The 21,069-nt window shown below is 44.9% G+C and overlaps 1 protein-coding gene across 1 annotated transcript; it reads right to left on the minus strand.

Annotated features, from left to right (window-relative positions):
- Nucleotides 1-10,119: 10,119 nt before the first annotated feature.
- On the minus strand, nt 10,120-20,151 carry cep44 (centrosomal protein 44). Its single transcript, XM_036516629.1, has 10 exons — nt 20,063-20,151; nt 17,225-17,372; nt 14,931-15,077; nt 13,888-13,995; nt 13,309-13,482; nt 12,306-12,518; nt 11,550-11,619; nt 11,166-11,266; nt 10,348-10,385; nt 10,120-10,192 (listed from the first exon to the last, which is right to left on the minus strand). The coding sequence occupies exons 1-10, from the start codon at nt 20,149-20,151 to the stop codon at nt 10,144-10,146; spliced, it is 1,137 nt and encodes a 378-aa protein (XP_036372522.1). The 3' UTR covers nt 10,120-10,143.
- Nucleotides 20,152-21,069: the final 918 nt, after the last annotated feature.

Raw genomic sequence — 21,069 nt, forward strand, 5'->3', positions numbered from 1 at the left:
TCATGACTCTTAAGGGCACCTACAGTGCCTAAGTCAAAAGGTACAGTTCATTTATAAGTATTAAAATACATATCTTTTAGTTGTCAGTTTTTGTAAGCTGACTTTTTTGGTTTGCATTTCACATATTAAACGAATGGTTCTCCCTTCGGCCGCACTCATTTTCACCAAGTACACCTGAGTGAACCTCTTCCCTCAGAGTGGTCACTGTGACCTCAAGGGAAGGCAGCCAAAGAAGCTGGGCGTCAGTCAGTCACAGATCCTTATAAAGCCATGGGCATGTTTGTGTCGGACCTCCTTCGAGTCTCAAGAGCCCACGCTTCCTCTTAATTTACGCAGAGTATGAGAACAGGTCCTGTCAGCCTCACACCCAGGCACGCTCGCGTTTTCCTCCGGGCAAATTACGCCTTCATCTGTAGGACTTTGACGTCACATTAGGAAACTAATAAAGACGTCCCTGAGGGGAAGGCCAAATTTGTTCCACAGAGTGATTTATTCTGTGGAAGTCTTGGCCGTGCGGCACGCAGGCTGTATTTCCTGCCTTGTTGGAAGGGTTGCGTGTAGCTGACGTGAAAATGAAAATGTCCGAGCAGCCGGTACACGCTGGGACACGCTAAAACAGTATGCCAGGATGGGCCAAAGCCCAGAGGAAATCTTTATTGGGGGCAAATGATGGTAGAGTCAGGCTTAATGAACCCTGTAATGCCTGGAGTTAACATATACTGTCAATCATTGATTGGGATTCCCTCTATAGCAAAGCACTATGATTGGTTGAAATCATTGAGTCACTGACAAAGCATGATGGCTCCGCCCATTCTGGTGTTCATGAGGCCTCACACTCCTGATCTATATGAAACCCAGAAATGAAGACTATATATTTTATTATGGCAATTCATATGGCAAATATTATAAATATATTCATTACTAAAATTTAACACATATATTGAATATTGCGCAATGTGTGATTTTGCACTACATCCTACAGCATATCTGTAAAACTACATACATATATCAAAATGGCAAAATATATCTTCTAATTCCTCTGGTATAATTGAATCTATATGTATAGTCTATCTATAGGCATAGTTTTTGCTTTGAAAAGTATATTACTTCTTCATATGGAAAGATGGAGTGAGCACAGATTCATGATAGTGCTTTAACTGACATCATTGAGAAAGAAAAAATGATGACCAGAAGAGGATCTCCTTGCAGAGTGGTGTTCCCTTATATGAAGCATAGACAGAGTATTATGGGCTGCTGTTGCACAAGATTAGGTTTCCGTGGAGCTGAATTCCATCAATTAGCTAAGAGACATCTTGAATCTCAGGCTGTCTTATCTTGGAGTGTGTTGCTGCAGGTATCTCTCTGAAAAGAGCCTCACCAGAATGGCCACAATCCTGACAACACCCAAGGAACACTTTAGCTGTAGATATTTGTCATTTACAATGCTTACTTCCTCAGCATGTGTAACCTTGCCGAAATAGCTTATAGTTGTCCTGTGTTTATATAGCTAGTTATTTTACTAAGGCAAGTCAGGTTATGATTCTTGCCTAAGGGTACAATCACAGAGCCCAACCCAAACCAGTGGGTAATTTTTGTTATTACTAAACAGATTAGTCATGGATATGCATGTTTCATTGTTCAAATGAAATCAAAGCAAAGTTCAAATCTCAGTCTGTGAGTACATAGAAGTATCTGGTACATGCCCAGTCAACCAATGGGAAGCGGTTCTGTAGCTCTAAGAGGCAATGTTTTAATTTTTCTAGGTGCTAAATGGGTGGAATTATAACGTACTTATGAGATGGTCTTCAGTTGTCATTCTATAAAAAATGGGGCAGTCCTGTGACATAAATGATTATGCTCATGGTGTGAAATTCCTTGGAAATATTTGAAGTATGAGCAATTATTTGTTCAAGGTTTTCCTCTGCAAACTGACAACGCAGAACATCTTACTATGCCTGGACTCCATACGATTCACTTCAAAAGCCATTGGGGGAGAGCTCTTTAATGTTTTTAGCTACCCAAAACCACGCCCACCCTGGACAAACCTTTACACAATTTGTCAACTTACCCTGACAACGTGGTGCATCTTGTGCTGCCAGCTTGCCAAGTAACACAGGCAATGGTGTTTTTTATCACCGATTTCCACTCTTTCCTTCTCTCTGACTTGTGAGGTCATCCCTGTGTGTGATAGAGAGAGAGAGAGAGAGGCTGAGAGAGGAAAGAGGGAGAGAGGACCCACTGTGTTTTAATCCGGCCTGGACTGTGAACTGAGTCACCAGCAAATGGGGAGTCCGTCCTTGAGTGTTCCATGATTCATTACATAACAAGGCCAGCAGCAAAAGCATCCCGGGCAGTGTGTGTGAACGTGAGCTGACATGTGTGTGTGTGTGTGTGCGCGTGTGTGTGTAAGAGTGTGTGTGAATGTGTGTGTGTGTGTGCAGCAGGCGTGTGTGTGTGTGTGTGTGTGTGTGTGTGTGTGTGTGTGTGTGTGTGTGTGTGTGTGTGTGTGTGTGCGTGCGTGTGTGTGTGTGCGTGTGTGTGTGTGTGTGCGTGTGTGTGTGTGTGTGAGTGTGTGTGTGTGTGTGTGTGTGTGTGTGTGTGTGTGTGTGTGTGTGTGTGTGTGCATGTGTGTGTGTGTGTATGCAGCGAGCGGACGTGTGTGTGTGTGTGTATGAGTGTGTGTGTGTGTGTGTGTGTGTGTGTGTGTGTGTGTGTGTGTGTGTGATTCTGAGGAAGCTCGCTGGGAGCAGAGGGATGACGCCAGACGTGGTCGCGTCTGACCCACTAAACAACACCCCCAGCTGACACCGCGTGCAGAGTGAGACAGCGCCACCTGGTGGTCTCCCCCCACCCCCCAAATCAGCTCCACTGACATCTGTGAGACACAGCAGAGCCCCATGAATTCCTTTATCCCCCAGTGATCCAAACATTTACTTGTGTAATATCTAATCTCATTTCAACACACTGCTAATGTAGCTGGGAATGCAAAAAGAAAGAGTTGCTGTGAAGCTGAAACAGTACGTGTTGCCCAGCCCCCCTGCAGTGAATGATTTGGAGGAGGTGTAGCTCTACGTTTGGGCGCCTCTCTCTCCAGAGCTGTGTTGGAGCTGGCAGGAGATTCGCGTCTATTCATTTGGCATTTAAAAAATAAAAATGGATTTTGTCATTGTTTACAGTGACAATCTTCTTAACCTACATAGCTGCGCAGGTTGCAGTGAGCCGCACGCTGCATCAGGTGAACGTTGCTACGTGAGGCGATGTGATCCAGGCCAACACGTGGGCGGCCGCAGCGCAAACAGATGGGACCATGTGAACAGAGAGCCGGGAGCGGCAGGGAGTGTGAAGTTACCACGAAAACCCCCAGAGAGCCTCGCAGACGCAGAACGCAGGCCTCTCAGGTGTGCGTGATACAGATCTCCTCTTGGATGGTGTCACTACAGCTGCTGGTCTGAAACACAGGTGTTCATTCCTCCTGCTTCCCTAGGGCCTCTCCCGGTACTCCCCGTCAAAACCCGAAAGGTCACGTGAAATTATGTCAAAGACAACGTCTCCCTTCATTCTTTGTAACGCATGCTTGCTGCATTGATCTGGAACCACTTCCTGGACCTCAGCGACTTCTCTCTCATGGTCACGAGTCATACCCTTCCCTGTAGGGGAAATCCTTGTGGCTTACAGCCCTTGCGGGTCTTTGCAGAGTGAAGCGATTTTGGCTTTGCTGTTAAGTGCCCCAATGTGACCTTCAAAGGCGTGTATTTGTTAATGCAGCGCCCTTATCAGATGAAAGAGGCAGCCGGTACACTGAGCCAGATAAAAGCTCTCAGGTGGGTTCGTAGAAGAGCTCAGGAAATCGCATTCCAAACGTACCGAAACCGTGGAAACAATCATTCATCTGATAAGCGAGTACCATCAAAAGAATGCCATCTGCAAAGTGAAAACCGGAAAAAAAAAAAGAACTCAGACCCCAGGCCTCACAAATACTACACGGCAGCGCTGTCAGTGGAGGTGCAGCGGTGTAGTAATGTAGTGATTTCCCTGCATATTCTGGCGCAGCTGAGATTAAGGAAGCGGGATTACAGGTCACCCCTGACACAGAGGACGTGGGAGGTCCGAGAGGAGTTCATTCCTACCCCTGGCTTAATGAGAGAGTCGGTCATGCGCTGTTGGAGCTGCCAGAGCCGTGGTCAGAGCAAAGACAAATCCCCCTTCTCAAAGAGCTCAAAGCAGCTCAGATCAATGGTTCTGAACGGGTGGTTGCTGCCTCCGAGGGGGCTCTGATGGAGGGATCGGGCCCAGTGCTTTCCCCCCTGCCTGACGGCCCACGTCTGAGACCTGATCAAACCAAACCCAATCCCGCTTTTTTACAGACAGTGCAATTTAACAATCCAATTATGGGGTGTACTGTCTTCAAATTAATTAATGAATTCATTACATTTTAGCATATAGTGGAAACCCAGAACATCGGTCCCTGTCCCTCTCTTTAAAAAATGATCGAGTCAGAGTCATGACTCATGGAAAAGAGTTGGGGGGGGGGGGGGGGAGTGCAAATTAATAAACAAAATTAACATACTGAACACAGATGCTCATTTAATAGATTAAAGCCGTGATGAGTGCTGCTGCCTGCTGTTCTGGATTCAGTGATAAGCGCATTAGAAGCAGAGGTACACAAAGAGTAATGGATACGAGCCCTGAAGATTTCCCAGGATTACTGCTCCCTCATAATTGTCTTAATTACATGCATTTGCTATGCGTTTGAGTCAATGGGTGGGTGTCGTCTTGTACAATAGCTCTCTTCGTTACCCTCTGCTTTGAAGTTCACATATCCCTCAGGTTTCAAACCGCCATTCCCTGTGAATAGCGTGAATTTTCAGCACACGTGTGATTGGATCCTTAAAGGACCTCTCACACACCTCACACACCCATTAGGACTTAGGAATAACACAGCCTATACACAATTTCCTCTGCTCGCTCTGACCGCAATGTGCTCGACTTTGAGTGATACAGTTAGTAAAGTGCTGGCTTTTTCTTTTGACTTACCTTTAGGTATTCAGATTTAATGAGCTTAGGAATCGCTATAGTTGAAAGTTGCCATGTTAACTCCTTATATGGCTATTTGCTTGTGTTGTACTCTGCCTCACTTGTAAGTCGCTTTGGATAAAAGCATCTACCAAATGAATGAATGTAAATGTAGATGCAAACGTACTGTAGGTCAAAGCTCCTTGTGATTAGATTGAATTAAGACTGAAGTAAATTAAGTCTCTGTTAAAACCCCTGGAGAGCTAAGAAGATCTCAGTTTTCGTTCCCCCCTCGGCACACCTCACGCACAGGGGTGAGAAGCCTCCCTCAGCAGTGCTACGGGGCGGGCGTGAAGCCGCTACTCTGGAAGCGCTAACACGCTTACTCCTTCCTCTCTTTCACCACTTTTTCCACACAGCTTTTTGTCCTGCAGAGGGCATCGGGTGGTTATGGAAACAGAGCGGACGGCGTTAGCGCCCGTAGGCTGCTGACCAGAGGAAGTTCACAAACAGTTGGTTATTGTTAAGGAGGGAGTCCAAAATGGGAGATAAGAGGGGGGTTAGTTCATATATTTGTGCGAACTATGGTGGGAAAGCACACAATGTTCCGTGCGCAGCCTATTCCAGCGTCGCGGAGTTGAATATATCTTCAATGTAAATAAACGGGAGGGCACGATTTGGTTCATTGTCTCGTGAACTCTGTAAACCCAGGCTTGGCAGACATGCTCCAAAACTTTATCTTCCGTGAGAGTTAGAGGGGTATAAGTGAGCTTACTAAAACAGAGTGGTTAGATCTCTGGGGAGAACGTGGCATAAATATGGCTAAATCTACAGGTGCATTCATCGAGCGTCTTTATTAGAAATCTGGGAAATTTGGAACTTGGGAAAATTACCCTTGTCAGAGCTCTGTAATACAATTCACAATTAAACACAATGTAAAGAATGAATGAATGCTCTGTTGTTGAACAGTGATGAATGATGAGGCATGACTTCTTCAGTCCAGTGCCTGTGTTTCTGTCCGTGCCCCTACCACAGGTAGCTGGAGATCTCATCAGCTGAGGGTTTATTTTTGAACAACATCTCTGAGTGGCCCCAGCGCTCACAAATGTGCTCATTCTGACTGATAAGATGTTATTGTATGACTTCCCATAGGCCAATGAAAACTTCTGAGGAATGAGGCCTTGGCTCCGGGCCTAAAATAACAGCTTGGCTCCTATTGGAAAGACCAAAAAAAAGCGGGAGACTGAAGAAAGTTTGTAATCAGGAATTTGGAACAGAACTTATTTAATTGTATTGTTCAAAGATAACACGGAGAGAACTCATGGATGACTATTTTTCTTCTCATGGTGTAATTTACATTATTGTGTTACTAGACAATAGATTTTGCAGTGGGGTGAAACACTAACATCACCAGCTTCCATAAACAATATAATCAACCACTGCATTTTCAAACTACAGAAAATAGTATTCAACTTCAGTATAGTTTGGGTTAGCATGCAACACTCAGTTCTCTACTGATGGAGAATGGGAGCGGTCATTTTCCAGTCGCGGATTTGTTCAAAGGGCAAGTGTGATTAGTGAAAATCAAGTAATTTGGGTGGACAGGGCAAGTTATGAACAGTGCATATCCAGGTAGTCTGGGTAAAACACAGTCAAACATGAACAGTGAATATTCGGATATTCAGGTAGTTTGCGTACACAGGACAAGGTGTGTGCTCCTTTGCCTGGACTGAGGGCTGTAGTCTCCTGCTGCAGCCCGAGCAGTTCTTTCTTTTTTTTTTTTTTTGGTCATCCATCACAAAGTCTCATTATCATGACTGATTGCCTTAATTAGCGGTGCAGCGAGCGGACTCCCGGGCTCCCCGGGCCTCCACCAGTCAGGAAGGTAAAGAGTTCAGTGACATGCTTGAGGTCCGGCTAATTAGGACAAAAATGAGGTTTAATGCAGTTCGGAACACGGTCCTGCCGGAGCGGCGGGGGGGCGGGGGCCCTGGGGGGGAAGCGGGGGAACCGGAGAACCAGCGCGGCCTGGATCCGGGTCCGACCGGGGCGGCCGCTGTTTTTTTCCGCTGCCCACTCGCCTCCCGCCGCTCACGGCTGTCGTGATTGATGGCGGCCTGCGAACGGGAGAACCCGGAGTCGGAGGCAGCGGGAACGACGCGGCCATGCGCTGCGGTCCCAATCAGGAGGCGCTAATGACACTCTGGCCCTGGCTCAGCCACAGACTCATTTTCTGCTGTTACTATTAATGCTCCTATTATTGCGAGCAGTCCCCCCCCACTGAGCATGGAGTGCCCCTGAGCTCTCTTACAACACATTGTAATTACAGCATGAATCATAATTTTGGCAGAGAAAGCTCCGGGTAGCTGCACTTGCATAAAACTCGAGAGTAACAGACGATGGGACAAATTTGCTATTTTTACAGCTGGGTCCTATTGGCAAACTCGGAGTGGCCAGCAGTCCCTTCGGCGTGACTGTGCAGACTTGTGCTCCGTCTTCCATTTGCCACAGAATCAGACATGCACTTTGCTTGCAGCTACCAGTATTCATTCTGCGTACAGGAACCGAGAGGGCAGTCTGAGTCCTCTCGGAGAAGCAAAGCGAAAATGGCATCTGCCAGGCTGCTGCACACAGGCTCTCTCATTACTAAGCAAAAAGGCTTTGGCTCAATAACCCCAGGACACACTGCATTAATGTATTTACTCTGAGTAGTGGTGAGAAGTGATGGGCTAACAAAGGAAGGACGGAATAACAGGCTAACTTCACAAAGGGGGACAGAATCACAGGCCAGCATCACAAAGGGAGACGGAATCACAGGCTAGCATCACAAAGGAGAATGGGATCACACGCTAACATCACAAAAAGGGATGGAATCACAGGCTAGCATCACAAAGGGGTATGGAATCAATTTCATTCATTACAGGCCCAGCAGCGTCACAGTGCAGCTCCCACTCAATAACATCGGCATGAAAAGTGCATCGACTTCTGAGCCACATTTCTCCATTCCTCTACCACATTCCCCAGTGGGTGGTGATGATTCGCCTAGCTCTGATATGTCCTTACTCCTTAACAGTGTTGCAATCATATTTCATAGCCCATACGGCACTAAACATATTTTCAATCCATGAAAATGCCTAAGGTAGATATGGGAATTGCCCTCCATTTTTTTAAATGCTGGTTTATTCTAGTTTCTTCTATTGCTAGTTTCTTCCCTCAACCATTCAATTTAAAGACAGTGCAACGTCTCATAAACACGCATAGATCATGGAAGAACAAACATTAAAATGCCTCAGCAAATATACAGTAGGAAACGGAGAAGCAAAAAACATATCTAACCTGTGCAATTATCATGATATACCCTAGACATTTCAGACTACAGACAGCCTTCTGACAGCCAGACGTGGACCAATGGGGTTCTGTCAAGAGCCAAAGAGCTTGTCCTGTCTGCTGTATGGTCTTATTTGGGTAGAAAACTCCCAGAGGGCCTGCCAGTCTTCCCAATCAATCTCAGTCAATCCTCTGTACCCATTTAACATGATCCGCACTGAGGTTCAACCTTTCTACCAGGGTCAGGGTGACTGCCCGCCAGCTCAACACAGCAAGCCTTACGCCAGATCCTTGAGCATACTTAACCCATCTCGGTACTGAAGATAGCCCACTGTCAGGGAATGTTATGGCAAGTTTTCATAGGCTGACAATACTAACGTGTTTTCATAGAAAACTATTATATAAACGTGGAATTCCACTAAGTTAAGGGTGCTGTTTGAAAGCAACACTAATCTAGACAGAATGTTCTAGAATGTTGGAATGTGCAGACAACACAGTACTTCCCTCAGGAACCTAGACTGTGTTGTCTCCATTAGAGCAGCTCTGTGTTTAAATAGATGGGCGTAAGCTCCAAAGATGGAATTTGAAGCAAAGGACACAGAGACAGAACTTGCACTGTAAAGTACAGTGTTCAAAATCAAGGATGAAGACAACCACACCAGTGTGGTGTCATTATTATTGCAGATCTGAAAGGGGTAATTATGCTTGTGTATTCTGCTAGTCCGAGCACAGGTGTGCTGTCATGGTCGTGAGACGCAGTGATCACCAGTCACTTTAAACAATTAATTCCTGGGTTTTCTGACTAATCAATTACTCTGCCTTTCTGAATAATCAATTACATGCTCTGTGAGTGATCAATTATTTCCCCAAAACAATCAATCACAGAACGCCGAAAACCATGAAGCGAGCCTTGTAATTTATTCAATTATACAGTCGATCGCGCAGACAGTAAGGATGATCCAATTAAGACCCACCACTCACTGAAGACGAAGCCGAAAACAAGTTACTGACTGCACGACTCCTCTGTGAATATTCTGCATGCAATTTCAGTAAAGTAAGATTGATTTGAAAGGTCTAACGTCATTTGCAATGAAAATATATTTACTTAATGTGCTTTAAAATGGGCAGTCAGGTGCTACATGTACTTTCCCTCTAGATTTGATGTAGAAATACCATCAACTAATTTACAGTGCCTCTCCTGCGGTATTAAAAAATATTGAACCACTGAAGCAAGCTATTGGGTCATATTTTTAACTAAACTACTTAACTATTTCTCTATTGTGTGTGTTTGGGCACGTGTGAGAAGAAGAACGATTAAGAAAACATTCAACCATTTCTTATTACTCTGTGCGATAAACACCAGCGTTATACCCACAGTGACCCGCAGAGGGCGACAACGCTGCACAAACTGACGAACAGACTGCTCTTGGGTCACAGTGACCTCTGCAGGAAAGCAGAAAGTACTTTTCAGAAGTAAGGACTGACAGGTATTTTAGGCCTCCAATAGCTGATCCAGGATTGCTTTAGACCACCCCTGAACCTGCCCCCAGATATTAAGCAAAAAAAAAAAAAGACTCAGACTGACCCAGGGCCAGACCATCGGGCAGAATCGATCCACAGTACACCTACGCAGGATGCGAGAAATCAATAGGTCCACAGTGGTTTCTTTAAACTGCATCACAGACACATCTCACACAAAAGGCTTAGACATTTTATCTTTTTTACAATTATCTTTATTTATGGATTCAAACATGAGCCAACATACAAACATACTTCATTCCCTGGACAAAACAATGGATGTGTTTACATGGAGGGCTCCCCACTTTTCAGAAGGCTGGTCGTGTCCTCCATCCTGAGAAAACGGGTTGAGAGAAAGACGTCAGAAGTGCCGTTTAGGCCCGTGATGCACAAACCGCTGGATTAAGACAACCGTCTATACAGGCAGTCACCACGGAATGCCTAACATTGCCACGTGCCTTCCCCAGTGCATGCTGGGTGTCAACTTACAGTCTGGCTATTCTTTCCAGTCTCTCCGTAATGTTCTCCTGCAAGAGAGGACAAACAGCAGGGTTCATGGAGTCTCTAACTGACACTGGTACTCTGGTACTGGCCTCCTGAGAATCTGGAGTGAATGCGCACTCTTCTGTACCAGTAAAATTTATTTTGCGATGCTTTCATTGTTTCTCTTGTACAGCACTTTGAGCTGCATTCCATGATATGAAAGGTGCTATATAAATAAAGTTTATTATCATTATTATTATTATCATTATTATTATTAGTTAGAGGTATTGTTAGAGGTTATACTTTGTAAATATGCTTTTTTTCCACTAAAATCATTTTTATTACAGCATATCTGCATGAACACACTCATCAAATTGACCCCACCCCCACAATATATTTATCTAAAATAATCTGATTGGCCACACGGTAAGTCAGGGTGCTGTTCTCAAAGGGAGGTCAGGTGTGGGATGCAGGCTTTGGTAGGGGGGGGAGAAGCACCGTGGCAAAACAAGCTACTACAAAATTATGTCCTTAAGCTGCATCCTGTAGCATTAATGCGGACTGATGGCATATCTTTGCATAAAATACATCGTGTCATTTCCTCTGTGCACTGCTAGCAAGGGGGAGGAGGGAGGAGGGAGGAGGGAGGAGGGAGGAGGGGGGGCTTTAAAGCCTGTGATTATTTGGGTTTGCGAGACGCTTGTGCAGCGCGGTGGCTGACGGCCGGCCGCTTCCTGGCAGAGTATCTGACGGCGGCGTGCGCTCCTCGGCGTGACCCCACGCAGGAATGCGGGGCCGGCCCCCGCTGGCGGCCGCGGGCTCACCTTTGGAACCGCTGTCAAAACACGGGGATTGATGGCGGCAGCGTGGGGGGACGCGCCGGCCCCGCCCGCAGGAAGGCCCTCTGGCGTCTCGGCGCTCGTCTCTGTGGCGGGAGAGCGCGAAACAAACCCCCCCCCCCCACCCCCCCCCAAAAAAAAAAAAAAAAAAAAAAAAAGGACAGAGACCGTTAATGGCTCCTTTTGTTTAGGTTCGTGTCAGTGTCCTCCTCCTCTTTTCTGCTGAGGGCTGCGATTTACTGCCTTCATGCTGGAGTCGGCCGTTCCCTCGCCACCGGTAGCCGTCCGCCGCGCGGGACGTGATTGATAAATGGCGCATGCGATTTCAGCTAATGATACGTTCCACGTACTGAGGGTGTAATTATTTACCGGTTGGTTCCTGGCTTGCTGCATCAGCTCCTTCGTGATTTGCGGTACCGCTGAGCAGCGAGGAGGGTTTCTGGAAGGGGGAGAAATGAGTAGTAGTGAGCTTCCCCTTCGTGATGCCTGAGATCCCCCTCTTTATCGTCACCATGTGAAGGCAAGTGATCTTTACGACTTATCTTACCAATCTCCCATCACAGAACACCAAAAATGGCAATCGGAGAAATCAACAAGTACTCCAAAGATGTGTTTAAACTGGCCTCTCCATTCGGCTTAAGTCAAAATGAAAGTTTTTTTTTTTATTAGCTTATTTGCATTTCATTTTCATTTTAAACAGATATGTGGCTATTGTCATTTTCATTTTTACTCACCTGCCAGATGCCTTATCTAGGGCAACTTACAAAGCAACTATGTCAAACAAGCCAGTATACTATATTCTGTAGAATACATCACTGCGCTTCTAACATTGCTAGAAGGAATGGTGTTGAATGCAGGAGTTTACAGCACACTTCTTCATCTGTATCATAGCACATTTGCAGTCAAGACTTTACAAACAGCCCATCAAAGACCCTTCTATCTTGATTTCCTCCGGGGCCCTGCATGTGGAGTCAGTGTTAGCCTGGTCTTCACATACTCCCTGAGGGAGGTGTATCAGTACTGAGGTCAGCATCAGCCCAGTCTCCAAATATTCCTCGAGGGAGGTCTATCTGTACTGGGGTCAGCCTCAGCCTGATCTACACATATTCCCTGAGGGAGGTATACCTGTACTGGGGTCAGTGCCAGCCTGGTCTCCAGCAGCAGCACCCGGCTCTCCAGGTTCTCCCAGTCCTGCCGGTCGATGACGATCTTCCCGGCCATGTCCCGCTCCAGGTGTTCCAGCCTCCCCTTCAACACCTGCAGCATCCCCAGCTTCCGCTGACACTCCTGCAGCTGGAGCTCCAGGGCCTGCAGCCTCTGCTCCACGGCCGGGTCCGCCTGCAGCAGCCCGCAGCACCCCAGGGCACTCACAGTTAATGCTACTACTGTAGGTATCCATGCCATTAAGAGCAGCCTTGTACCACGCATCCCCCACGTGTAAAGGATATATATCAACGAAAAAACACCAAACATTACTGTCATTTAGCACGACGATCTTATCCAAAGCGACTTACAAAGGTTACAATTTCTTCCATTTATATGGCTGGATATTTACTGAGGCAATTGTGGGTTAAGTACGTTGCCTAAGGGTACAACAGCAAAGTCCTATCGGGGAATCAAACCAACAAGCTTTTGGTTAAAAGCCCTGATCCCCACCACTACACCACATTGTTGCCCAACGCCTCAACAACTAAAATATTTTTGTAGAAATAGTGACCATCCATTCAAAATTACACAAAGGGAAACCAAAACTACTGGAATGGTATAAACCAAGTTCTTGTTGCTTTGCATCTCTGATCCATTAGCCAATTCCCATGATGCTCTATCCTGAAGATGAGCCCTTATTATTCTGAGCTGCCTGTTAAATGGGACCTTTTGAAGCTGGCAGACAGAGGGGCTTGTACCTGTGTGTGTGTGTGTGTGTGTGTGTGTGTGTGTGTGTGTGTGTGTGTGTGTGTGTGTGTGTGTGTTTGGGGGAGCATGCGTTTGCATCTTCATGTGAGTTAAAAAAAAAAAAAAAATCATTCACAAAGTCACGCAGGGTAGCATGTGGCTGGTGTTGCTGCCAGCATGCGCCTGTCTTTATGTGTGCGTTTAACAGGCAGAAGGAGCATATGCAGGTGCTCACCGGACCCGCGGTGAAGCGTGCAGAGATCACTTCTGCTTCAGAGCCTTCGTCCGCCTCTTCCTCTTCCTCCTCCTCCTCCTCCCCATCCGGCTCCCCGGAGGCCGACTCGTCTGAGGAGGTGCGGGGCCGAGCTGGCAGGCTGAAACCCACGTGCCTCTCCACCAGGGGCTTCTTCTGCCAGGGCCACAGAGGCACAGGGCCCACAGCAGGTTTCACACATGCACACAGAACAGAGCGGGTCAATCTAACACAAAGAACCAGCTCAATGCATCAGAAACAAAGCTTCAGCGGATCTGTAAGGCTCTGGCTTCTCCTCCTGGAATGACGCCTTGTTGCCCATCTTAATCGTTCACTCCCTTCCCGGAAATTTCAAACACTGGCCTTTGGACACTGATTAATCTGACACTGTCAACAGCATGAATGAGTTGCTGAGCTCCTAATTAGATGCCAAAGCAGGATGAAGCCAGGGCTGACAGTGAAGATATAATTATGAGAGGAAATCACCCCCCCCCCCCTCCCCCCCGCCTCACAGCGGAAGGTGAAAAATGAGCTCTACTCCAAACACCAATATGTTCTTACAGGGGGTCGCTCTGGCAGTGCCGTGGACGTTACAAAGTCAGGCTCAAGAGCGGGACCCTCGGGTACAGAGCGTGGATTAGAGGATGGCAAATGGGGCTTCCTCTTAGGCTGAAAATTATACAGGAGGGAAAAAAAAATAATAATAAATCAATCAATCAACACTGTATGCACTGTGAGCTGTTCCAGAATCTGTTCCGGAATCCAGAGCCGAGTTCCCTTTCAGCTCCGGAACTAAATTGGTCAAACAAAGAACAGTAGGGCCGCAACACAGAGATAACAGCAGCATTTCAGTTTTACAGCTGTACAGTGTGTGAGCGTGGACTGCAGGCAGTTGTCCTGTCCTCAGTCCACACATCCTCTCTTCCTCGAGTGCGGGCGGGTGAGCGGGTGAAAGGTTTACATTAAACAGCTAATGAGTGCAGCTCGTGTTATTTATCTGTCTGGACATGGTGTCTTTCCCTCAGCCCGCCTCAGGCCAAGACTTGGCCCATCTCAAAGAAAAATGGTCCCTTCACAGGAGAAAAATGTGACCGTGAGTATATACACATAATTTATAAGCCAGACTGATATTATCAGTAATAACTAAAGGGCAAAGAAGTAACCTGGTGGAAGAGAAAGAGGCAGTGTTCACTGAGTGTGGGGACCATATAAATGTAAGAACAGCCTATTAAAGATAAAGATGTTGTCTAAATAAAAGCCATTTACAGTTACTCCATGGATAAACTAACACTTAACATGCAATAAAAATCAAGACTTTGATATACACCCATGCTTGATTTTACTTAAGTCAGAATTCTTTAGGGCTCAGAATTTAGAATAACTGCTATTTCACAACGTCAACAAGCTGGATATGAATGCTTAAAGTGACTATTTTACATTAACGTATTCAAAACGATAATGTTCTGAATGCAAACAGCGTCAACAGCAACTGATGTTTGTTCTCGAATTGTATTTTTTTGATGTCAGTGTGATAATCGTGCTTATGTGAAAGGGTTTAACAAAGATGATTTTATGTTTCCGACGAGACAATTAACACACAGTACCTTGTTGGTTTTACAGAGCTCTCTGTGCTTTTCGGTCACAAAGCCAATGATGTCACAGAGAATGCTGATCTTTCGTTCCGAAAAACCGAACTGCAGAAACTGCTCCTTGGTCAGAAGCGGCTTGTAATTGAAGAGGTCCCGCAGCACCTGTATTGAAAGACGATTGCTTATCTGCGGTCCAATGAAAAGCGTGTTAAACCACACCAGGAGTCCTGATCTGTGACAAAAGTAAGTGTGTACATCTGGATTGTTGCTTGCCAATGTATGGACGCATGTTCTTAAGGTTCATTAGTCACCGGAACGTGGCTCTTGGGGTATCGATATAATTGACCCTGATCAAAAGTGTCTTGGAGGTGCCGTGTCTCACCCTCCAAATAACATTAGAGCGTAATTCAAACTAGATAACACTCTGCTAAGGACAAATACTCGATTTCACAGTCCAAAGCAAATCTTTGGACCAAGGAACGTGTTAACACGAGACGACATGTGGTTAAGTGCATGTAATTTTATTACGAATAGAAAAAAAACCAACATAAATTCAACATGAATTCCATCGCTTGCCAAAAATCTAGTGAATAACCACATCACATTGTGATTTTGGTATCATAGATGGACATGAATCGACAGGTTTCGACGCACCTATTAAAGGCCGCCTCCCTGCAGACCTTAATTCATAGCAAATGCGGTCGGCCCTCTGCATACCGTCTTGTGAACGGGCCGACCCTATCTGCACAATCTGCCCCCCTCCCCTGCTCGGCTCCGCCGGATGCGGTCGCACGGAGCGGTCAGACGAAACGAGGGAACACTGACAAATAGCTCCTCGCACTCACAGTCAAACTAAAAATTCGCAGCAAAAGATCCGAGATGAGAACTTGGAAGGAGATGAAGGCTCCTTTTTAAGACGCGGCAGGAAATGTGAATCCCAAAGTAATTACTCGAGGACAGCGCAACTGGCTGCCAATTGGAACGGCGCGTGACAGGGCCGCGCAGGGCCCACAGATGCTCCGCATCACTGCGCCTTTTGCAATATTCAGCTTTTCTGATCTTAAAAAACGAAAGCTGGAGGATATGGACATGAAAAGCAATTTGTAGATTAAGGAAAATAAGCGATATACTAAGTGTTATGAGAGCAATGTAATATGAATGAAATGGGCATGTGCTGTAGGCCTACTTATGAAGACTGTATGAGACAAAAAAGCGTGCGCGTAGGATAGAGTATTTTATCTTATCATTCAATTATATCTGCAGTTGTATCTTGAAATGTTTAAGGTCCTCTAGCAAGTCTGTATTTGACCATTAAACCCACATGAAGTGTTTGCCGTCCCAAGCCCACAGTAATTAGCTGGCCCTTACGAAAATGATTTTGAAAATCTGCATGTCAAACCACTCATTCCCGGAGTTTGATCCCGTCAGAGACTGACCCTAGGTGCCTTTTGGTTTTTGCAGTTGTATTCCTGCTCACGTATGCTTTTGATTATATAACCAACGTCTAAAGCGAGAACTGAGTCACTTCTGGGGCGGGAGACCCCAGGAATGAAGTTCAGAACTTTCCTAAAACTCTGTGAGGCACAAGCTGGAAGCACTTTGCCATATTGAATCATTAAAAGATAACCAAATGAAGGCGGATAAAAAGGAGTCGGGATGTTTTAGCAAAAATTGCTGTTTAAGAGACCGATGACAAGAGAAATGAAGGCGGAAATCCCGTAAAACTATAGCACCGCAAGTAATGTTAACGCAGCGATCGGGAAGGCAATATACATTCGGTCAGCGGAGGACAAAAACGGTATTCGGTTCAAGAATAAAAGGAAAAACACCGTTCATAACACCTGCTGTTCATTTCATCCTAACCTCTTGAGCACTTATGAAATTATTTCCTATAGTAAACCTCGCGAGTGGGGTCACGTGGATTTCAGCATAAATGTATCATTATGTTACCAACTCATTCTTAAAAATGGATCAAAGTTTTGATTTGACCTGGGTCTGCAGTCGCTGTATATGATGTGACTTTCATTGCCTTTTGAACAAACTTCAAAAGCAGCACTGACAAAGCATATCAAAGCCTTGCAATTAACAGGATTACATCTGCCTCAAAACACAGTCTTCTAATTTAGATCATATGGGCATATTTAAAAATCATCTGGGGAAAAAAGAACCAATACAATGATCTCTGTTCTAATATTAAATCCCTTTCGACCAATGACACCCAAACCACAGTAATTTCAAGTGATTCTGGTTCAGTGTTTTGTTTTGAAATAAATCTGTTTTTCCACACTGAGTGAAATAGGACTGTTTACCTTGTAGACAGATTCAACAAACCGATGGTCGTTCTTCCCAGCAAGTTCCGCTCCAAATTCTACTAGATGCTCAGCAACACATGATGAATAGGATACAAAGGCGTAACTCACAATGGGTAAAAAGGCTGATGGATCACCTTTGGCCAAACTGTGAACAAAAATGACAAAATAGTCAAAACTGTGATGTTAAATTTTATACACTGCAGAGTAACTATGAAAACATTATCTAAACACCCCTTATAAGTTTGTAATAAGCTGAAAAACATCTCCCTTTAAAACTACCTAGGAAAACTGGTGGAATTTCTCTCTCAGATCCATGTGTTTGCTAGCTGTAGATACAAAATATTTAAAAGTGGCTGAATGATGGATTCACAAGTTTTGCTTTGTTTTGTTTTGGGTGTACCAGGTATTGAAATTAGTCAAAAAATGTAACACCTTTTTCATTTCATTTTACAAACGTGCAACAGAATATGAGCAAGACTTTCATGGCCATAGTAACATTCTGGCTTCATTGCAAATTAAACCTCCACAAATCAAACCATTCCATCCGTTGCCTTATCACAACACAAGAGAGAGCAAGCGTGTGCGAGAGAGAGCGAGAGAGAGAGCGAGAGCGAGAGAGCGAGAGAGAGCGAGAGAGAGAGAGCGAGAGAGGAGGGGGGGGCGCTTCTTTGAACTTGTGTGCTTCTTTACATCTACAAAAAATATGGTAGCCCTCCAGCCTTATCGTCCACATATATGAGCCAGAAGTATTTTAGTCAATACTCAAGTGCGCTGCCTCCAATGCATCTTACTTCAAACACGTTTGCGTGCGTATGATCTGCACGTCGGGCCTGCTCACATGATGGAGCTGGTTAATGTAAGCTTGTTTACAAAACAGTCCAGTACGGTCGGGGCTCCGGACACCCCTTTTGCTCCCAAGACTTCAAAACAAATATGGGAAATGAAACGCTGCAAAGGCTAAAACCGGCTGTTTACAGAAGTCAAGATGTTTAGACTCTGAGCCAGAACATTGTCTCATAAATTACACAGCGTACACACTGCTGCGGTCGGCTGCAAATGAAAATGAATTTAAAGGGAATGCGAATCATAACATTGCAGGCCAAGAGATCATCTTGTGCCCACAAAAAAAAAAAAAAAAAAAAAAAAGTCACTTTGTTTTGGTGATTAGATTTCACCCATGGCAGAATATTCCCATTTTGGAATTTGTGTGTGGCTGCCAGCTTGATCTGCATGTGTTTGTATACACCTAGAATTTTTATCTTCTGCAATGGTCAGATAAAGAAGAGATGTCCCACACCAAAACTTCATGTGAGGGGGGGAAAAAACTACTTACACAATATCATACTGCACCGAGGTCTACAAGATTGATTTTTAATATTAGATAATTTACACAATGGGACAATTACACTTCACCATAACAGCCAAAAGTCCTTCCTCTTAAGAAGCTGTGACCCCCCACAACCTACAAACGCTTAAAACGCAAAACGAAACGAAAAAATGACATCGGAAACAAACATCAACAAACTTACACCAGACGCGACACGCGCTGATCGTAAACAGAAGTCGCCCGTCACACCTTTCATACCCTCACGGCAATGTAAAGACTCTCTACCTCATTAACACAGTAAGGCCTCATTTGCTAAGCCTTCGCATCTGATGCCGATGTCCTTTCAGGGCATTTGATTGTCAAACTGATGCAGGAAAACCAATTCCGTATGTGACTCACTCTGCTGACAATCACAATAATGCTACACAAAGGGCCTCATAATTAAAAATGGATGCTGGTCATAGCCTCCAGTGTTCTGCAATTCCACTGTTGATTTGCATGCTGTGTAAATGTGATGCTTCTCTTCTCTTTGTCTGAACGACACACTGCAGGGTGTTGAAGGAGGTGACCTAGCTTTGTAACAGTCACCACTCGCTTGGTACTTACGGTCTCTCTTTCAAAGTCCCATTTATAAAGTACCTTTCACAACGTACTAACAGCTAACACACACTAGAACAGCGGCATATATTGAACAAACGAAGGAAGTGTGGGTGTAATTGTGTACCTTTAATTATTAATATTCAGTCATCACGTGGCTTGTGATGGCAAACAAATGAAATGTTGATTGTCGTGGGAAAAACTGTTGTTAAGGATAAAGTGTCGCTTACAACGTTATTTTTGCACAGTGCGCACTGCTAACACAGCAGTCTTGGCGCAGACAGCGGTATATGGTATTATCAATAGGCCTGGATGTTTGTCTTGTCACTTTAAACATTCGCCATCGCAGCGCTTGAGACTTTGTGAAGTTCAGATCTTGCCCCCGTCTACCGAGCACTACAATGGCGTGAGGGTTGGAATAGGGCCCCCATGTGGCTATCGGGAGAAGTGCAGTAGAGTGCACAGGCGAGCTGTAGTTAGCGAAGATGTGCAAAGGTTACAGTATTGGGGAGCTACATTCGGTATGGAGCAGTTATGTGCTGCCTTGGGACCCTTTAATCTTTTATTACTCTTCGCTGCCGTCGCACAGCGTTCTGAACGACAAAGTATCGTAGAGGGCTGTTACATGGACGTAACATAGATTGTCGTAAATGCTTTCTAATCCTTCCAATACTGGTTAGTGGGATTTCAGAAGTAGCTAAGCGATTCATCAAAATTTGCCTCTCTTTATCTATTACGTAAAAGCGACATATTGTGTCAGTCCATTCAGAACACCAACAGGCAGACAGCTTGACGTTGCGAGTCCATTTGGCTAGTCACCTCAAAAGCTTGAAAGCTAAATTATCAATAATGGCAGGCAAACTAGCTAGTTAACTACCGTCACACTGCTGTAGCCAGGTTTGAAACCTTACCCAGCGTAATCAGCCTCTTTGGGATACTTCAGGGAGCGGAGATGGAATTCCAGTTTCCGGAGACATCCCCTCAAATCACCCGTTGCCATTTCGCTTACCGTGGCTATTTGTGGCAGTCAGATAGCTAGCTAAATAACGTTATTTAACCGCGATTCAAATAGAAATGAATCACAATACAAGAACTCTCAAAGTGTGTTCGCAGAAAGCCAGACTCTCTAAGAAGCTACTGCTTGCTAAACAATTTAAAACCTCCGATTAATGGCTAAGTTAACTGTTTAATTTAAAGCAAGTCAATGTATACAAGAACATAACCTCATCGAGCAAAGTAAGTTAGCGACAAGATAGTTTGCTAAATTAGCTGTTAGCTAGTAGCTACTTTTTATGTTAAGAAGACTAGCCTAACTAGCTAACGATAGCTATCTTTTGTCAGGTAGCTGCTTAGCTGGCTAGTTAGCTACTACTCTCAAAATACATGTCGGCAGACGTCGTAGGTTAAATTAGTTAACTTGTAACTGCATTTTTTTACATTCACAGTTGAATACACTGGCTAAGTAGACAACTAACGTAGTTTATTCTCCACTTTGGTTTTGCCGGCTAAAGACTGTTGATTGCCGCGATTGGTTAGTACGACATAGAATGGGTGGCCAGATTGGTGTGCGTTTCCTCTCAACATGTCAAAGTTATTGCTATTTTGATAGATATCTCTATCCGCCTCAAAAGTAAAAATGAGCTGAATTAAGGTATTTAGACAAATGTCCTGCGTGTAAGACTATTTAAGCATCAGAAACACCTGCTGGTTACTTAGTTAGCTGTAAATGTAATGGTTGGTTGTCATGTTAGTTGGCAAATAAAATATGTACAAATGTCAGTTCTTAGAAGCATCTCTGTGAGTGTGATGATTTAGGTGGCCATCATGACAGATAGTGATTTTGGGTTGTGTTTTTGGAATTTAATGTGCATGCATGCACAGAGAGCCTCACCATATCTCATTGGTAGAAAAGATTACA

This window comes from Megalops cyprinoides, chromosome 22, assembly GCF_013368585.1.
Source record: "Megalops cyprinoides isolate fMegCyp1 chromosome 22, fMegCyp1.pri, whole genome shotgun sequence".
NCBI lineage: Eukaryota > Metazoa > Chordata > Actinopteri > Elopiformes > Megalopidae > Megalops > Megalops cyprinoides.